The sequence below is a fragment of the Pithys albifrons genome, chromosome 2 (assembly GCF_047495875.1).
Source record: "Pithys albifrons albifrons isolate INPA30051 chromosome 2, PitAlb_v1, whole genome shotgun sequence".
NCBI lineage: Eukaryota > Metazoa > Chordata > Aves > Passeriformes > Thamnophilidae > Pithys > Pithys albifrons.
Window position 1 is genome coordinate 120361072 of NC_092459.1, and position 16079 is coordinate 120377150.

The window sequence follows — 16079 nt, forward strand, 5'->3', positions numbered from 1 at the left end:
AACCCCCCTGTCCCTCCTGCCTCAGCCTTCCCCACCCAGTGCTGGGGCTGCTGGACAGGCCTTGCTCTGGCTGTAGGGAACGGGCTCTACATTCCTACCTGGGCAACAAACTCACCTTTCCTATTATAATTTGTTTTTAAATAGATCAGGGACAGGCAATCTCAGCTTTTGTACATGACTCTAAAAAATAAGTGGCTGAATATTTTCTAGGTAACTGCTTTTAAAAGCCATTCTCTTCCTACAGAAACTGTAAACGAGTAGAAAATTTAAATAGTCTTTTGTAAAAAAGCAAGGGCAATACAAGTTATAAAAAAATCGCTCTCCCTGCCTCTCTCTCTTCCCACCACCCTCCCACCCCAGCCCAACACCAGCCTGAGCAGCCCTGGGAAGAGCTGGAATTTCCTTCTCCATTGTTTTCCTGGAGTGCCCCGAGGTTGGCAGGGATGTCCCTCAGGCAGCACTGGATGTGTCCCCTCCTGAGGCACAGGATGGAAGGAGGCAGGAGCTGTGTCCAGGAGTGCTGAGGGATCCTCCAACCACCACCAGTGTCACCAGAGGGACCCTGGGGGTGACCCCAGCGATGAGTTCTCAGGGGTGGCACCTCCCGACACGCGGAGGGACACAGGGAGGAAAGGGAGACTTTTCCAGAAGGAATTCCAGCAGTGGTGTCTAATGAGGACCAGTCACCCAATAAATAATGACCCACAGAGAGGCTCAAAGGACACAACCAGGCTCTGACTCGGGGATTTAAGACGAGCACCACGACAGCGCCGGCTGCCACCGGAGGCGCCGCTTTGGCTCCCTGATCCGTCTGGAATTCAGCACCCCGTGAGACGATGAGGACACCCAGGAAGGGCCCACGAGCTGTGCAGCCTCCCCACGCCCCCCAGGCTGTGCCAGCAGCCCGGCGGGCGCTCAGGCGCTGGTTCCATCCTCCTCGATGACGCGGTTCATGCTGGTGCCGTGCGTGATGTGGGTCAGGGGGTTGGCGCTCAGGTCGCGGGCGCTGCCGTGCCGGGACTGCTCGTTCAGCCGGTGGGAGCTGCTGTGCCTGGAGTGGTCGGTCAGCCTGGACATGCTGCCGTGGGGCAGACGCTCCTCCACGCCTCGGTAGCTGCAGGGTGTGTACCTGAGGGTGGGAGCACAGGGGGTGTGGGGTTAGCCAGGTGTGTGTTGGTACAGAAAAATCACAGGTGAGCAATTCAGATCTGTGTGAGAGTCTGTGAGACTGAAAGCAGCTGAGAAGAAACAAGGCCACAGCTGCACCAGACTGTTGGAGGAGGGAGCACTCCCTGGGAGTTCTTAGTAACTCCCTGGAGATTACTCATGAGAACTCACAGAGTGACAGAATCATGGAATGGATTGGGTTGGAAAAGCCCTCTGAGATCATCAAGCCCAACCCTTGGTCCAACTCCAGTCCCTTTACCAGATCATGGCACTCAGTGCCACGGCCAAGCTCAGCTGAAAAACCTCCAGGGATGGGGAATCCACCCCCTCTCTGGGCAGCCCATTCCAATCCCTGAGCACTCTCTCTGCAAAGAAGTTTTTTCTCATCTCCAACTTCAATTTCCCCTGGCAGAGCTTGAGCCCATCGTGCCCCCTTGTCCTATTGCTGAGTGTCTGGGAGAAGAGACCAACCCCCACCTGGCCAGAACTTCCCTTCAGGCAGTTCCAGACAGTGCTGAGGTCACCTCTGAGCCTCCTCTTCTCCAGGCTGAACACCCCCAGCTCCCTCAGCCTCTCCCCACAGCACTTGTGCTCCAGTCCCTTCTCCAGCCTCGTTGCTCCTCTCTGAAAGCCCAGTTTAGTGCTCCATCTTTTCAGGACAAAGCTTCTGGTTTTTTTCCTTTCTCCCTTTTCTCAGTGGGGAGAGGGACACTTTGAGTCTGCATTGGGCACTTGGCATTGTGCCAGCTCAACCCAAGCCACCTGACTAAGTGTGTGTTATATTGTAGCTTTCTTTTCTGTATAAATGTATATTGTTAGTTCAAGTTTAAGCCTGTTTTGAGTTTCCAGTTTTTTCCTCCCTTTTCTCCACGGGAGGGATGCTCAGACACTCCCTATTGACCAGCCGGCACTTTGCCAGCCCACCCCAAGGCGGTGGGGCAGGGGGGTGGCCCCGGGTGACCCCCCCGATGTCCCTCCCACGCTGGCCGTGCCGCGGTGACTCTGTGTGTGTGGCACACGCACCGTCCGTCCCGCGAGCGGTGCAGGCTGCCGTGGTAGCTGCTGACCCTGCTGTGCACGCTGCCCGCCTTGCTGCGCTGCTCGTCCACCATGGCCAGCTGCGTGGACGAGGCGTGGGTGGAGGTGCCCTGCGTGGAGGTGCCCCTGGACTTGCGGATGATGGGCGTGTTGGGGTCCCTCAGCAGGGACTGGGTGAAGTCTGGCTCCTGCAGCACTTGGCGGCTCTCGTTTACAACCCTGAGCGAGCGGAATAATTAACGTTAATTAGTGCGGCGCAGACGGGATTGCAGAGCTGTAGTTGTTTCACAGACAGGGCAGGCAGCACAACTTGGCAACTCAGACCTTCTGCTTACATTGTAATGTCCCTAATTGCCTAATCATAGAATAAAATCACAGAATCAGTTGGGTTGGAAGAGACCTCTGAGATCATCAAGTCCAACCCTTGGTCCAACTCCAGTCCCTTTACCAGATCATGGCACTCAGTGCCATGGCCAAGCTCAGCTGAAAAACCTCCAGGAATGGGGAATCCACCCCCTCTCTGGGCAGCCCATTCCAATCCCTGAGCACTCTCTCTGCAAAGCATTTCTTCCTGATATCCAACCCAAACCTCCCCTGGCAGAGCTTGAGCCCATCGTGCCCCCTTGTCCTATTGCTGAGTGCCTGGGAGAAGAGACCAACCCCCAGCTGGCCAGAACTTCCCTTCAGGCAGTTTCAGACAGTGCTGAGGTCACCTCTGAGCCTCCTCTTCTCCAGGCTAAACACCCCCAGCTCCCTCAGCCTCTCCCCACAGCACTTGTGCTCCAGTCCCTTCTCCAGCCTTGTTGCTCTTCTCACTTGGGTTGGAAGAGACCTCTGAGATCATCAATTCCAACCCTTGATCCAACCCCACTGTGATCACCAGCCCAGGGCACTCAGTGCCATGTCCTGTCTCATCTTAAAAACCTCCAGGGATGGGGAATCCACCCCCTCTCTGGGCAGCCCATTCCAATCCCTGAGCACTCTCTCTGTAAAGAATTTCCTCCTGATACCCAACCCAAACCTCCCCTGGCAGAGCTTGAGTTGTGCCCTCCTGTTCTCCTGCTGGTTCCTGGAAGAAGAGACCAACCCCCCTGGGTACAAACTTCTATCAGGCAGTTCCAGACAGTGCTGAGGTCACCTCTGAGCCTCCTCTTCTCCAGGCTGAACACCCCCAGCTCCCTCAGCCTCTCCCCACAGCACTTGTGCTCCAGTCCCTTCTCCAGCCTCGTTGCCCTTCCCTGGACCTGCTCCAGCCCCTGAAGCATCTCTGGATCTGGATATATTAGTGAAGTTCATGTTGTTGAGCCCTTCCTAATCCGTGTGCCCAACCCTCCAGCCTGGCCATGGGAATGATCAGTGTGTGTTTCTGAGTGTTGTCCAGGGAAGTGCCTCTCAGGGAACACCCCTCACTCCACAGAGCATTTCAAACCTGGATTAGAAGTGGCAGCAGGAGGACAGCAGTGAAATACAACACATCTCACAATGCTCTCTGTGCTGCTCTTTCATGTTCCCTCTCCTCTGCCTGCCCAGCTCCTCCTCCCAGTTTTCCTTCTCCCAGACAATCCCAGGCTCCCTGAGGAGGGAGGTTTGTTCCAGCTCTGCCTCCTCCTGCTCCTCAAATGGAAATAAAGGAGTCTGGCTCCAGCTGGAGGGACAAAAAGTCACAGAGGAGTCACTTAAAGGCTTCTCCCTCCATGGGCCTGTTTTAAAACAGCACTTAAAAAACAATATTTATTATGAAAATACACCTGGCTACTAAAAACTGCCATGGATTGACTCCAAAGTTAAGCCACACCTTGGTTTAAATTAATTTCATCCTCACACAAGCTCCAGGACATTCTGTCACTTTATCAAGCTGTGCTTTTGCACTAATGCATAAGGGAGATTAAAAGCAGAGGCAAATGCTTTTAACTGTAACCACAGAGAAAAGCACTTTGTTTAATGGCAATTTAAGGGTCTGACTCAGCTGACTGTGTAGATAAACACATTTATAAATAAAAACTCTCAATTCCACCTCTCAGTGAGTGGCAGAGTGGTTGGGCTGTTCAGCTGAAACCCAATTTCTGTTAAAAGCCATTTTGAGGACAGACAGAGGAATGTAGATTGGATTGTGGGACTAAAGAATAATTATGGAGAAATAAGGAATTTCTGAGCTGTTGCTTGTCCAGTCTTTTGGATGGTGACATATCCATTTTGGATAGTGAGAGGTTTCCAAAGGAATTACCCCTATTTATCCCTGTCTTTGCCTTCATGGAAAACCCACCTGTCCCAGTTCAGCAGGTGGGACCAGTTCATCCCTGGGTGGGGGTGACCAAAGCTGGGCATTCTCCACCCTCCAGCCATTGCCCACACACTGGCAACAATGGCCCATTGGCAGCAGCTGCCCAGGGCACACCCCACCCCTCAGCCTGGGAGCTGCCTGGGAAAGAAGCCTGGCAGAGAAGAGCTGGGACAACTCCCCTCCAGGGACTCCTTGGCACCTCCACACCCACCTCAGGGCTCAGCTCTGCTCAGGGGCCACCAACCATTCCAAAATCCCCCCTGGCTCACACAGTCACATCCCCCAGGCTGGAACTCCCTGCCCTGGGGGAGCCACTGGGGGCTCCCACCCAAACCTCAGGGGATGCAATCTTGGCCTTTGGGCACCTCTGGCACCACTCCTGGCATCCAGAGGAGGAGCAGACCCTGGACAGGAGGAGCCCACCCCTCTCCCCCAGACTGTGCCATCATCTGCACCAACAGCTTTGTCCCTTCCTTTGCCTTTGCACTCGGGGGAACCACGTGGGGCTCAGCACAGGGGCCACCAAACCCCCCTGTGTTTGTGCCCCAGGGGGTGGGTTACACTGCTGGGCTTTGGGGGTTAAACCCAATTGCTCTTTGGGCCATTGCATTGATTGGAATATTGGTATTAAATTGTAACTCTGACTTAGAATCCCTTTTGGGTTGGGTTCATTTCTCCTCCTGGTTCACCTTTAACCCAGCACACCACCCAAACACGGTGCCAGGGCTGTGAGGGAGGAGGGTTTTGCCAGGGCTGGGGTGTCACACTCACTCTTTTTTCCTGCGCCCGTGGAAGAAACTGGCCCACTCAAAACAGGTCTTCTTGCTGCCCACCCAGAACACGGAGGGGATTCCAACCACCAGCGCCATGAGGTACTTCATGAGGAACAGGATCAGGTCCGGGCGGCTCATCTGAGGCACCTGGGGAGGCACAAGGACAAAGGAGGGTTTCTGTCAGAGGTTCAAACAAAGAAAGGTGTCTGTGTGGTGAGGGAGAGTTTCTTCAGGGGATTTTTCTCACCCCACCAACACAAAGGTTTTGGGAGTTGAAGTGCCAGGACTTCAGCAATAGGATGGGCTCAAGCTCTGCCAGGGGAAATTGAAGTTGGAGAGCAGAAAGAAATGCTTTGCAGAGAGAGTGCTCAGGGATTGGAATGGGCTGCCCAGAGAGGGGGTGGATTCCCCATCCCTGGAGGTTTTTCAGCTGAGCTTGGCCGTGGCACTGAGTGCCATGATCTGGTAAAGGGACTGGAGTTGGACCAAGGGTTGGACTCGATGATCTTGGAGGGCTTTTCCAACCCAATCCATTCTGTGATTCTATGAAGACCTGAGAGGGTTTGGCTGGAGAAGGGAAAGCTCCAAGGAGACCTGAGAGCCCCTTCCAGTGCCCAAAGGGGCTCCTGGAATGCTGGAGAGGGACGGTGGGCTGGGAGAGCTGAGGGTGTTCAGGTGGAGAAGGGAAAGCTCCATGGAGAGCAACGAGGCTGGAGAAGGGAGTGGAGCACAAGTGCTGTGGGGAGAGGCTGAGGGAGCTGGGGGTGTTCAGCCTGGAGAAGAGGAGGCTCAGAGGTGACCTCAGCACTGTCTGGAACTGCCTGAAGGGAAGTTGTGGCCAGGTGGGGGTTGGTCTCTTCTCCCAGGCACTCAGCAATAGGACAAGGGGGCACGATGGGCTCAAGCTCTGCCAGGGGAAACTGAAGTTGGAGAGCAGAAAAAAATCCTTTGCAGAGAGAGTGCTCAGGGATTGGAATGGGCTGCCCAGAGAGGGGGTGGATTCCCCATCCCTGGAGGTTTTTCAGCTGAGCTTGGCCGTGGCACTGAGTGCCATGATCTGGTAAAGGGACTGGAGTTGGACCAAGGGTTGGGCTTGATGATCTCGGAGGGCTTTTCCAACCCAATCCATTCTGTGATTCTATAGTTTCAACTGCACCAGAATAAAACTGAACAAAGCAGGGGACAGTCTGATCCCAAAGGCTCCTCCTGTTCCTGGGACAGCTCCACCAAACTGAGCAGGGAAGTGGAAAAAATTATATCCCCATTTTTTCTGACACACCACAAAAAGCTCCAGGCAAACCAAAGCACCAAAACTGCTCCAGAGCAATGACAAGAACCAGGAAAATCAGAGTTCAGGGTGATGGCACCTGAGCTTAAAAGCCAAAATTCCTCCTGAGTGACATTTTCAACACACCTTCAATAAACTCATGGAGTCCTGTGGTTGGGGTTGATTCAGAACAACATCTTTATGTCTCACACAGCCCCAAAACTCCACAGAACCCACCCAGGAGCTTGAGGGAATCCTTCAGTTTTCCAGCACCAAAGCTTCCAAAATATTTGTGTATGGCAAGACTTTCCCTTGTAGGAATGGGACAATGGGAAATCCCATGAAATCCACAAAACCCACCCACAGCTTGAGGGAACCTCCAAATTTCCAACATCTTCCAAAAGATCTGAGTATGGCAAGACCTTCCCTGGTAGGAATGGGACGATGGGCAATCCCATGAAATCCACAAAACCCACCCACAGCTTGAGGGAATCTCCAAGTTTCCAACATCTTACAGAAGATTTGAGTATGGCAAGACCTTCCCTGGTAGGAATGGCACCACCCAAGCCAACCACCTCTCCCTGTTATCCATGAGTGTGTCCCCTGGCTCCTCACCTGGTAGGGACACGGGATGTGGTACTCCCGGCAGCGCTCCTGGATCCAGGTGGTCTCCCACACGCCGCGATACGCCTGCTCGTAGAAGTAGCAGCCAATCACCACCAGGAGCGGCACCAGGTAGAGGACGCTGAAGACGCCGATGCGGATCATGAACTTCACCAGCTTGTCCTGGTTCTCCTTCTCCAGCGGGATCTCGATGCGGACGCGGTTGAGGGAGATGATGCCGGCGAGCAGCAGGGACACTCCCACCACCACGTAGAGGCAGAGCGGCGCCAGCACGAAGTAGCGCAGCGCGTCCACGTCGTAGAGGCCGACGAAGCACACGCCGCTGATGTTGTCGCCCTCGATCTTGTTCATGGCCAGCAGCACGACGGTGAGCGTGCCCGGGATGCCCCAGGCGCTGGCGTGGAACAGCAGCGCCTTCTTCTCGATGGCCTCGCTGCCCCACTTGGGCACGGCCGCCAGGAACCAGGTGATGGTGAGGATGACCCACCAGACGCTGCCGGCCATGGTGAAGAAGTAGAGCACCATGAAGAGCATGGTGCAGGCCTTGTTGTGCGAGCCCTGCGTCACCGTGGCCGCGCGGTACTGGGCGGGGCTGGAGGCGTTGCAGGCCACGCGGTCCTCCAGCAGGAACCCGATGAAGAAGATGAGGGACACCATCATGTAGCACACGGCGTAGAAGATGATGGGCCGCTCCGGGTAGCGGAACCGCGTGACGTCGATGAGGAAGGTGAGGAAGGTGAAGAGCGTGGCCGAGAGGCAGACGATGGAGATGACGCCGATGAAGTAGCGCGCGAAGGAGAGCTCCTCGCGCCGGAAGTACATGTTGGGGCAGGGAGGGGAGCAGTCCCGCACCCGCAGGAAGGAGTAGCCCAGCTCGGGGTCGATCTTCAGCTCCCGGGGACACCAGAAGCCGTAGTCCCTCTGCACCGCTACGGGCGTCTCCTCCGTGGGCTCCCCGGCCACGCTGAGGTCAACGAGACGCGGGTACGGCTCGTCACAGTCCGGGAACCTGGAACGGGGGGAGAGAAGAGTTGGCAAGGAAGAGTCACACACTTGGCAGAGATTGGTGACCCTGGGTCAAAGTGTGACTCCAGGGACAGCAACTGGATCTGAACTGGACACAGGTGTGACTCCAGGCACAGCAACTGGATCTGAACTGGACACAGGTGTGACTCCAGGCACAGCAACTGGATCTGAACTGGACACAGGTGTGACTCCAGGGACACCAGCTGGGACAAATGGGACACAGGTGTGACTCCAGGGACAGCAACTGGGACAAATGGGACACAGGTGTGACTCCAGGGACACCAGCTGGGGCCAAATGGGACACAGGTGTGACTCCAGGGACAGCAACTGGGACAAATGGGACACAGGTGTGACTCCAGGGACACCAGTTGGGGCCAAATGGGACACAGGTGTGACTCCAGGGACAGCAACTGGATCTGAACTGGACACAGGTGTGACTCCAGGGACAGCAACTGGATCTGAATTGGACACAGGTGTGACTCCAGGGACACCAGCTGGGGCCAAATGGGTGTGAAAGGTTCAAACACAGGAAGGTGGTGTTTGGGAGGAGCCCCCTCAGAGAAATTTTCTCACCATTCCAACACAAAGGGTTTAGGCTTGGAGAGCCAGGAGTGAAGACAAAAGATGGCTGATGACTTTTAGATTCAAGCTTAAGGGTTGGGTGGGGTGAGAAAACAGAACTCCAGGCACACCAAGGACACAGATGGAGACTCCAGGTACCCCAACTGGATCTCAATTGGACACAGGTGTGACTCCAGGTACACCAACTGGAACCAAATGGGACACTTGTGTGACTCCAGGCACTCCAACTGGAGCCAACTGGGACACAGGTGTGACTCCAGGCACTCCAACTGGATCTAAATTGGACACAGGTGTGACTCCAGGCACTCCAACTGGAGCCAATTGGGACACAGGTGTGACTCCAGGTACAACAACTGTGGATTAATGGGACACTTGTGTGACTCAAGGCACAGCAAGGACACAGATGGAGACTCCAGGTACTCCAACTGGATCTGAATTGGACACAGGTGTGACTCCAGGCACTCCAACTGCAGCCAAATGGGACAATCCAAACTATGGGCACTCCATGACATTGGATGGACTGGAGGTTGAACAGGAGCCACCAGTGTGCCCAGGTGGCCAAGAAGGCCAAGGGGATCCTGGCCTGGATCCAAAGTAGCGTGGCCAGCAGGCCCAGGGCAGTGACCCTTCCCCTGGACTCTGCCTTGGGGAGGCCACACCTTGAGTGTTGTGTTCAGTTCTGGGCCCCTCAGTTGAGGCAAGAGATTGAGGGGCTGGAGCGGGGCCAGAGAAGAGCAACGAGGCTGGAGAAGGGACTGGATGTGGCACTGAGTGTCCTCTGAAACACCTCCAGGGACAGAGAATCCAACATGTCTTGATCCAACCCCACTGTGATCACCAGCCCAGGGCACAGAGTGCCCTGGGCTGGTGATCACAGTGGGGTTGGATCAAGGGTTGGACTTGATGATCTCAGAGGTCTCTTCCAACCCAACTGAGAAGAGCAACGAGGCTGGAGAAGGGACTGGAGCACAAGTGCTGTGGGGAGAGGCTGAGGGAGCTGGGGGTGTTCAGCCTGGAGAAGAGGAGGCTCAGAGGTGACCTCAGCACTGTCTGGAACTGCCTGAAGGGAAGTTGTGGCCAGCTGGGGGTTGGTCTCTTCTCCCAGGCACTCAGCAATAGGACAAGGGGGCACGATGGGCTCAAGCTCTGCCAGGGGAAATTGAAGTTGGAGAGCAGAAAAAAGTCCTTTGCAGAGAGAGTGCTCAGGGATTGGAATGGGCTGCCCAGAGAGGGGGTGGATTCCCCATCCCTGGAGGTTTTTCAGCTGAGCTTGGCCGTGGCACTGAGTGCCATGATCTGGTAAAGGGACTGGAGTTGGACCAAGGGTTGGACTTGATGATCTCAGAGGTCTCTTCCAACCCAATCCATTCTATGATTCTGTGAATTCCTGCTCTGTTTATACACAAATTCCAGAGCTCCATGTCCTGGATGTGGAAACCATAAAACAGGAGCAACAATAAAAATACAAAGAAATAAAAGGACAAGGACCATTAGGGGGCTTTGGGAATAAAGGTGAGGATACAAAATCCACCTCAGGGAGCCTGTAAATTTGGGCTCCATGAGAATCCTTGGAAGGAGGGATGTTACAGAGCACCTTGGCTTGCTGCTCTCAGGGAGGATGGGAAGGTGGTTACACCAGAAACCCAGCCCAGCAGCAAAAAATTGAAATTATGATGATATTTGTGTGATTAAAACAACACTTAAAACATTTGGTTTGGATCATAAATGGAATGGGGGAGAAAAACTACTTAAAACATCTGGTTTGAACTATAAATGAAATGGAAAAAAACCAACAATTAAAGCATCTGGTTTGGATCATCAATGGAACAGAGAACACTTAAACCATCTGGTTTGGACCATGAATGGGATGGGGAAAAAATCCACTTAAACCATCTGGTTTGTGTCATAAATGGAATGGGAAAAAACTACTTAGAACATCTGGTTTGGCCCAGAAATGGAAGAGAAAACACTGAAACCACTTGGTTTGGACCAGAAGTGGAAAATACTTAAACCATCTGGTTTGGACCATAAAGGGAACAGAAACCACTTAAAAGAGCTGGTTTGGACCATAAATGGAACAGAAAACTCCTAAAACATCCAGTTTGGATCACATATTGAACAGAAAACACTTTAAAACATCTGGTTTGGACCATAAATGGAATAGGGGAAAAAAACCCACTTAAAACATCTGGTTTGGACCATAAATGGGATGGAAAACACTTAAACCATCTGGTTTGGACCACAAAGGGAACAGAAAACACTTAAAAGAGCTGGATTGGACCACAAATGGGGTGGGGAAAAAAACCAGTTAAAACATCTTGGTTTGGACCATAAATGGCAGGGGGTGGAACCATTTAACACATCTGGTTTGGATCATAAATGGGATGGGAAACAAAACATCTGATTTGGACCATAAAGGGAACAGAAGACAATTAAAACTTCTGTTTTAGACCATAAATGGAAGGGGGAAAAAAAGCCACTTAAACCATCTGGTTTGGACCATAAATGGGATGGGAAAAAAAATAAAACTTCTGGTTTGGACCATAAATGGAATGGGAGATAAAAACCCACTTAAAGCATCTGGTTTGGACCATGAATGGGATGGAGAAAAACCCACTTAAAACATTTGTTTTGGACCATAAATGGAATAGGAAAAAAAACCCTCTTAAAACATCTGGTTTGGACCATAAAAGGAACAGAAAACTCCTAAAACATCCAGTTTGGATCACATATTGAACAGAGAACACTTTAAACCATCTGGTTTGGACCATAAATGGAACAGAAAATTCTTAAAACATCTGGTTTGGACCATAAATGGAATAGGGGAAAAAAACCCACTTAAAACATCTGGTTTGGACCATAAATGGGATGGAAAACACTTAAACCATCTGGTTTGGACCACAAAGGGAACAGAAAACACTTAAAAGAGCTGGTTTGGACCACAAATGGGGTGGGGAAAAAAACCAGTTAAAACATCTTGGTTTGGACCATAAATGGAACAGAAAACTCTTAAAACATCTGGTTTGGACCATAAATGGGATGGGGGAAAAAAGCCACTTAAACCATCTGGTTTGGACCATAAATGGGATGGAAAACACTTAAACCATCTGGTTTGGACCATAAATGGAACACTTAAAACATCTGGTTTGGACCATAAATGGCAGGGGGTGGAACCACTTAACACATCTGGTTTGGATCATAAATGGGATGGGAAACAAAACATCTGATTTGGACCATAAAGGGAAGAGAAAACACTTAAAGCTTCTGGTTTGGACCATAAATGGAACAGAAAACTCTTAAACCAGCTGGTTTGGATCATAAATGGAACTGAAAACACTTAAACCAGCTGGTTTGGACCATAAATGGAACAGAAAACACTTTAAAACATCTGGTTTGGACTATAAATGGGATGGGGAAAAAACCCACTTAAACCATCTGGTTTGGACCATAAATGGAACAGAAACCACTTAAACCAGCTGGTTTGGACCATAAATGGAACACTTAAACCATCTGGTTTGGACCATAAATGGAACAGAAACCACTTAAACCAGCTGGTTTGGACCATAAATGGAACACTTAAACCATCTGGTTTGGACCATAAATGGGATGGGGAAAAACCCACTTAAAACACTTATTTTGGACCATAAATGGAATAGGAAAAAAAACCTCTTAAACCATCTGGTTTGGACCATAAGAGGAACAGAAAACAGTTAAAGCAACTGGTTTGGAGCAGAGATGGAAGAGAACCCACTCAAAGCCCCTGGTTTGGCCCACGGCTGGAGCCGCAGGTGCCTCACCTGGCACAGTCCATGTCCTCGGGCCAGGCCACGCCGAACATGTCCATGAGCTTGGCGCACTCGCTGTGGGCGCGCTGGCACAGCCGCCGGCACGGCAGCGTCACCCGCCCGTACTCCAGGCACACCGGCGCGTAGAGCGCGCACAGGAACGGCCGGAAGTCCCGGGAGCACTCCAGGTTCACCATGGGGTGGAAGGGCTGGGGAAGGGAAAAGGAGAAGGCAGGAGTTACCAACAGCACCTCCATGGGGTGTTCCTGGCCCATCCCTTCTCCACACTCAGGTGTTGTGGGAAGGTCTTGGTGTGGTTGGACCTTGGTGCTCCACCCTGGGGACAATGACAAGGCCCATCCCATCCCTTCTCCACTCTCAGGTGTTGTGGGAAGGTCTTGGTGTGGTTGGACCTTGGTGTTCCACAAGTGTTGGGGACAATGACAAGGCCCATCCCATCCCTTCTCCACACTCAGGTGTTGTGGGAAGGTCTTGGTGTGGTTGGACCTTGGTGCTCTGCAAGCCTTGGGGACAATGACAAGGTCCATCCCATCCCTTCTCCACTCTCAGGTGTTGTGGGAAGGTCTTGGTGTGGTTGGACCTTGGTGCTCCACCTTGGGGACACTGACAAGGTCCATCCCATCCCTTCTCCACTCTCAGGTGTTGTGGAAAGGTCTTGGTGTGGTTGGACCTTGGTGCTCTGCAAGCCTTGGGGACAATGACAAGTTCCTGTCCCATTCCTTCTCCACACTGAGCTGTATTGGGAAGGTTTGGGTGTGGTTGGACCTTGGTGCTCCACCTTGGGGACACTAACAAAGTCCATCCCATCCTTTCTCCACACTCAGGTGGTGTGGGAAGGTTTGGGTGTGGTTGGACCTTGGTGCTCTGCAAGCCTTGGGGACAATGACAAGGTCCATCCCATCCCTTCTCCACTCTCAGGTGTTGTGGGAAGTTTTGGGTGTGGTTGGACCTTGGTGCTCCACCTTGGGGACACTGACAAGGTCCATCCCATCCCTTCTCCACTCTCAGGTGTTGTGGAAAGGTCTTGGTGTGGTTGGACCTTGGTGCTCTGCAAGCCTTGGGGACAATGACAAGTTCCTGTCCCATCCCTTCTCCACACTGAGCTGTATTGGGAAGGTTTGGGTGTGGTTGGACCTTGGTGCTCCACCTTGGGGACACTAACAAAGTCCATCCCATCCTTTCTCCACACTCAGGTGGTGTGGGAAGGTTTGGGTGTGGTTGGACCTTGGTGCTCCACCTTGGGGACACTGACAAGGTCCATCCCATCCCTTCCCCACTCTCAGGTGTTGTGGGAAGGTTTGGGTGTGGTTGGACCTTGGTGCTCCACCCTGGGGACACTGACAAAGTCCATCCTGTCCTTTCTGCACACTGAGCTGTTTTGGAAAGGATTTGGTGTGGTTGGACCTTCGTGCTCCGCAAGCCTTGGGGATAATGACAAGGTCCATCCCATCCCTTCTCCACACTGAGCTGTATTGGGAAGGTTTTGGTGTGGTTGGACCTTGGTGCTCCACCTTGGGGACACTGACAAGGTCCATCCCATCCCTTCTCCACTCTCAGGTGTTGTGGGAAGGTCTTGGTGTGGTTGGACCTTGGTGCCCTGCAAGCCTTGGGGACAATGACAAGGTCCACCCTGACCTTTCTGCACACTGAGCTGTTTTGGAAAGGATTTGGTGCGGTTGGACCTTGGTGCTCTGCAAGCCTTGGGGACAATGACAAGATCCATCCCATCCCTTCTCCACTCTCAGGTGTTTTGGGAAGGATTTGGTGTGGTTGGATCTTGGTGCTCCGCAAGCCTTGGGGATAATGACAAGGTCCATCCCATCCTTTCTCCACATTGAGCTGTTTTGGGAAGGTCTTGGTGTGGTTGGACCTTGGTGCTCCACCTTGGGGACACTGACAACGTCCATCCCATCCTTTCTCCACACTCAGGTGTTGTGGGAAGGTCTTGGTGTGGTTGGACCTTGGTGTTCCACCTTGGGGACAATGACAAGTTCCTGTCCCATCCCTTCTCCACACTCAGATGTTGTGGGAAGGTCTTGGTGTGGTTGGACCTTGGTGCCCTGCAAGCCTTGGGGACAATGACAAGGTCCACCCTGACCTTTCTGCACACTGAGCTGTTTTGGGAAGGTTTGGGTGTGGTTGGACCTTGGTGTTCCACAAGCGTTGGGGACAATGACAAGGTCCATCCCATCCCTTCTCCACACTGAGCTGTTTTGGAAAGGATTTGGTGTGGTTGGATCTTGGTGCTCCACAAGCCTTGGGGACAATGACAATGATTCCCAAGGCACATTCCTGTCCTTGATTTCCATTAAAATCCATGAGAATTTGTTGGGATTGATGCATTTCCAGGCTACCAAACCAAAGGGAAATTTGCAGCTTCCAAGATAAGAATGGAATTTGTCTGGAGACCTTGAGCTGGTGCAGAAGTAAAAGACAAATCCTGCAAAAGCCCAGTGGAAAAACACACCTTAAAAGCTCTTTTATAAAGTTATAATAAGTTGCATAAGGACTGCCTGGATCCAGCAATTTTGTCAAATATTGATAATTAATAATATTATTTTAAATGGTAATTTTAATTTATTGTAATTTAAATTTTCTTATAATTGTTTATTAATATATTATTAACAATATACTTAATAACTGGCTATGCCAGTGTGAGGTTTGATGGTTTGCATGGGGTGTGTTAAGTTTCAGAATTGTGTGAAAAATTAGTTCTACAAATATTCCCTCCTTTAATTTGTGTATTCCTGCACAGGAATGGTTAAAAATGTGTTAATGTAAACACAGTTAGTTCTTCTTCCCTTCTTTCCACCATTACCTGGCAACTGTAACTCATGAAAAAGAGGACCAAGAAATAGACCATCAAGATGTCCCAGTTGAGCAGGTGGGACCAGTTTCTCCCTGGGTGGGGGTGACCAAAGCTGGGCATTCTCCACCCTCCAGCCATTGCCCACACACTGGCAACAATGGCCCATTGGCAGCAGCTGCCCAGGGCACACCCCACCCCTCAGCCTGGGAGCTGCCTGGGAAAGAAGCCTGGCAGAGAAGAGCTGGGACAACTCCCCTCCAGGGACTCCTTGGCACCTCCACACCCACCTCAGGGCTCAGCTCTGCTCAGGGGCCACCAACCAGTCCAAAATCCCCCCTGGCTCACACAGTCACATCCCCCAGGCTGGAACTCCCTGCCCTGGGGGAGGCACTGGGGGCTCCCACCCAAACCTTAGGGGATGCAATCTTGGCCTTTGGCCACCTCTGGCACCACTCCTGGCATCCAGAGGAGGAGCAGACCCTGGACAGGAGGAGCCCACCCCTCTCCCCCAGACTGTGCCATCATCTGCACCAACAGCTTTGTCCCTTCCTTTGCCTTTGCACTGGGGGGAACCACGTGGGGCTCAGCACAGGGGCCACCAAACCCCCCTGTGTTTGTGCCCCAGGGGGTGGGTTACACTGCTGGGCTTTGGGGGTTAAACCCAATTGCTCTTTGGGCCATTGCATTGATTGGAATATTGGTATGA

General features: G+C 52.3%; 1 protein-coding gene across 1 annotated transcript in view; it reads right to left on the reverse strand.

Moving 5' to 3' along the window:
* Positions 1 to 336: 336 nt before the first annotated feature.
* The window catches only part of FZD3 (frizzled class receptor 3), a 30477-nt gene continuing 14734 nt past the window's right edge, over positions 337 to 16079 (reverse strand). Inside the window, exons 2-6 of the mRNA XM_071547633.1 lie at positions 12556 to 12752; positions 7142 to 8159; positions 5258 to 5406; positions 2191 to 2424; positions 337 to 1129 (exon numbers count right to left, since the gene is read on the reverse strand). Of these exons, the coding sequence (XP_071403734.1) occupies positions 916 to 1129; positions 2191 to 2424; positions 5258 to 5406; positions 7142 to 8159; positions 12556 to 12752 (1812 nt within the window). The 3' untranslated portion in view covers positions 337 to 915. The remainder of the gene's footprint in view (positions 1130 to 2190; positions 2425 to 5257; positions 5407 to 7141; positions 8160 to 12555; positions 12753 to 16079) is intronic.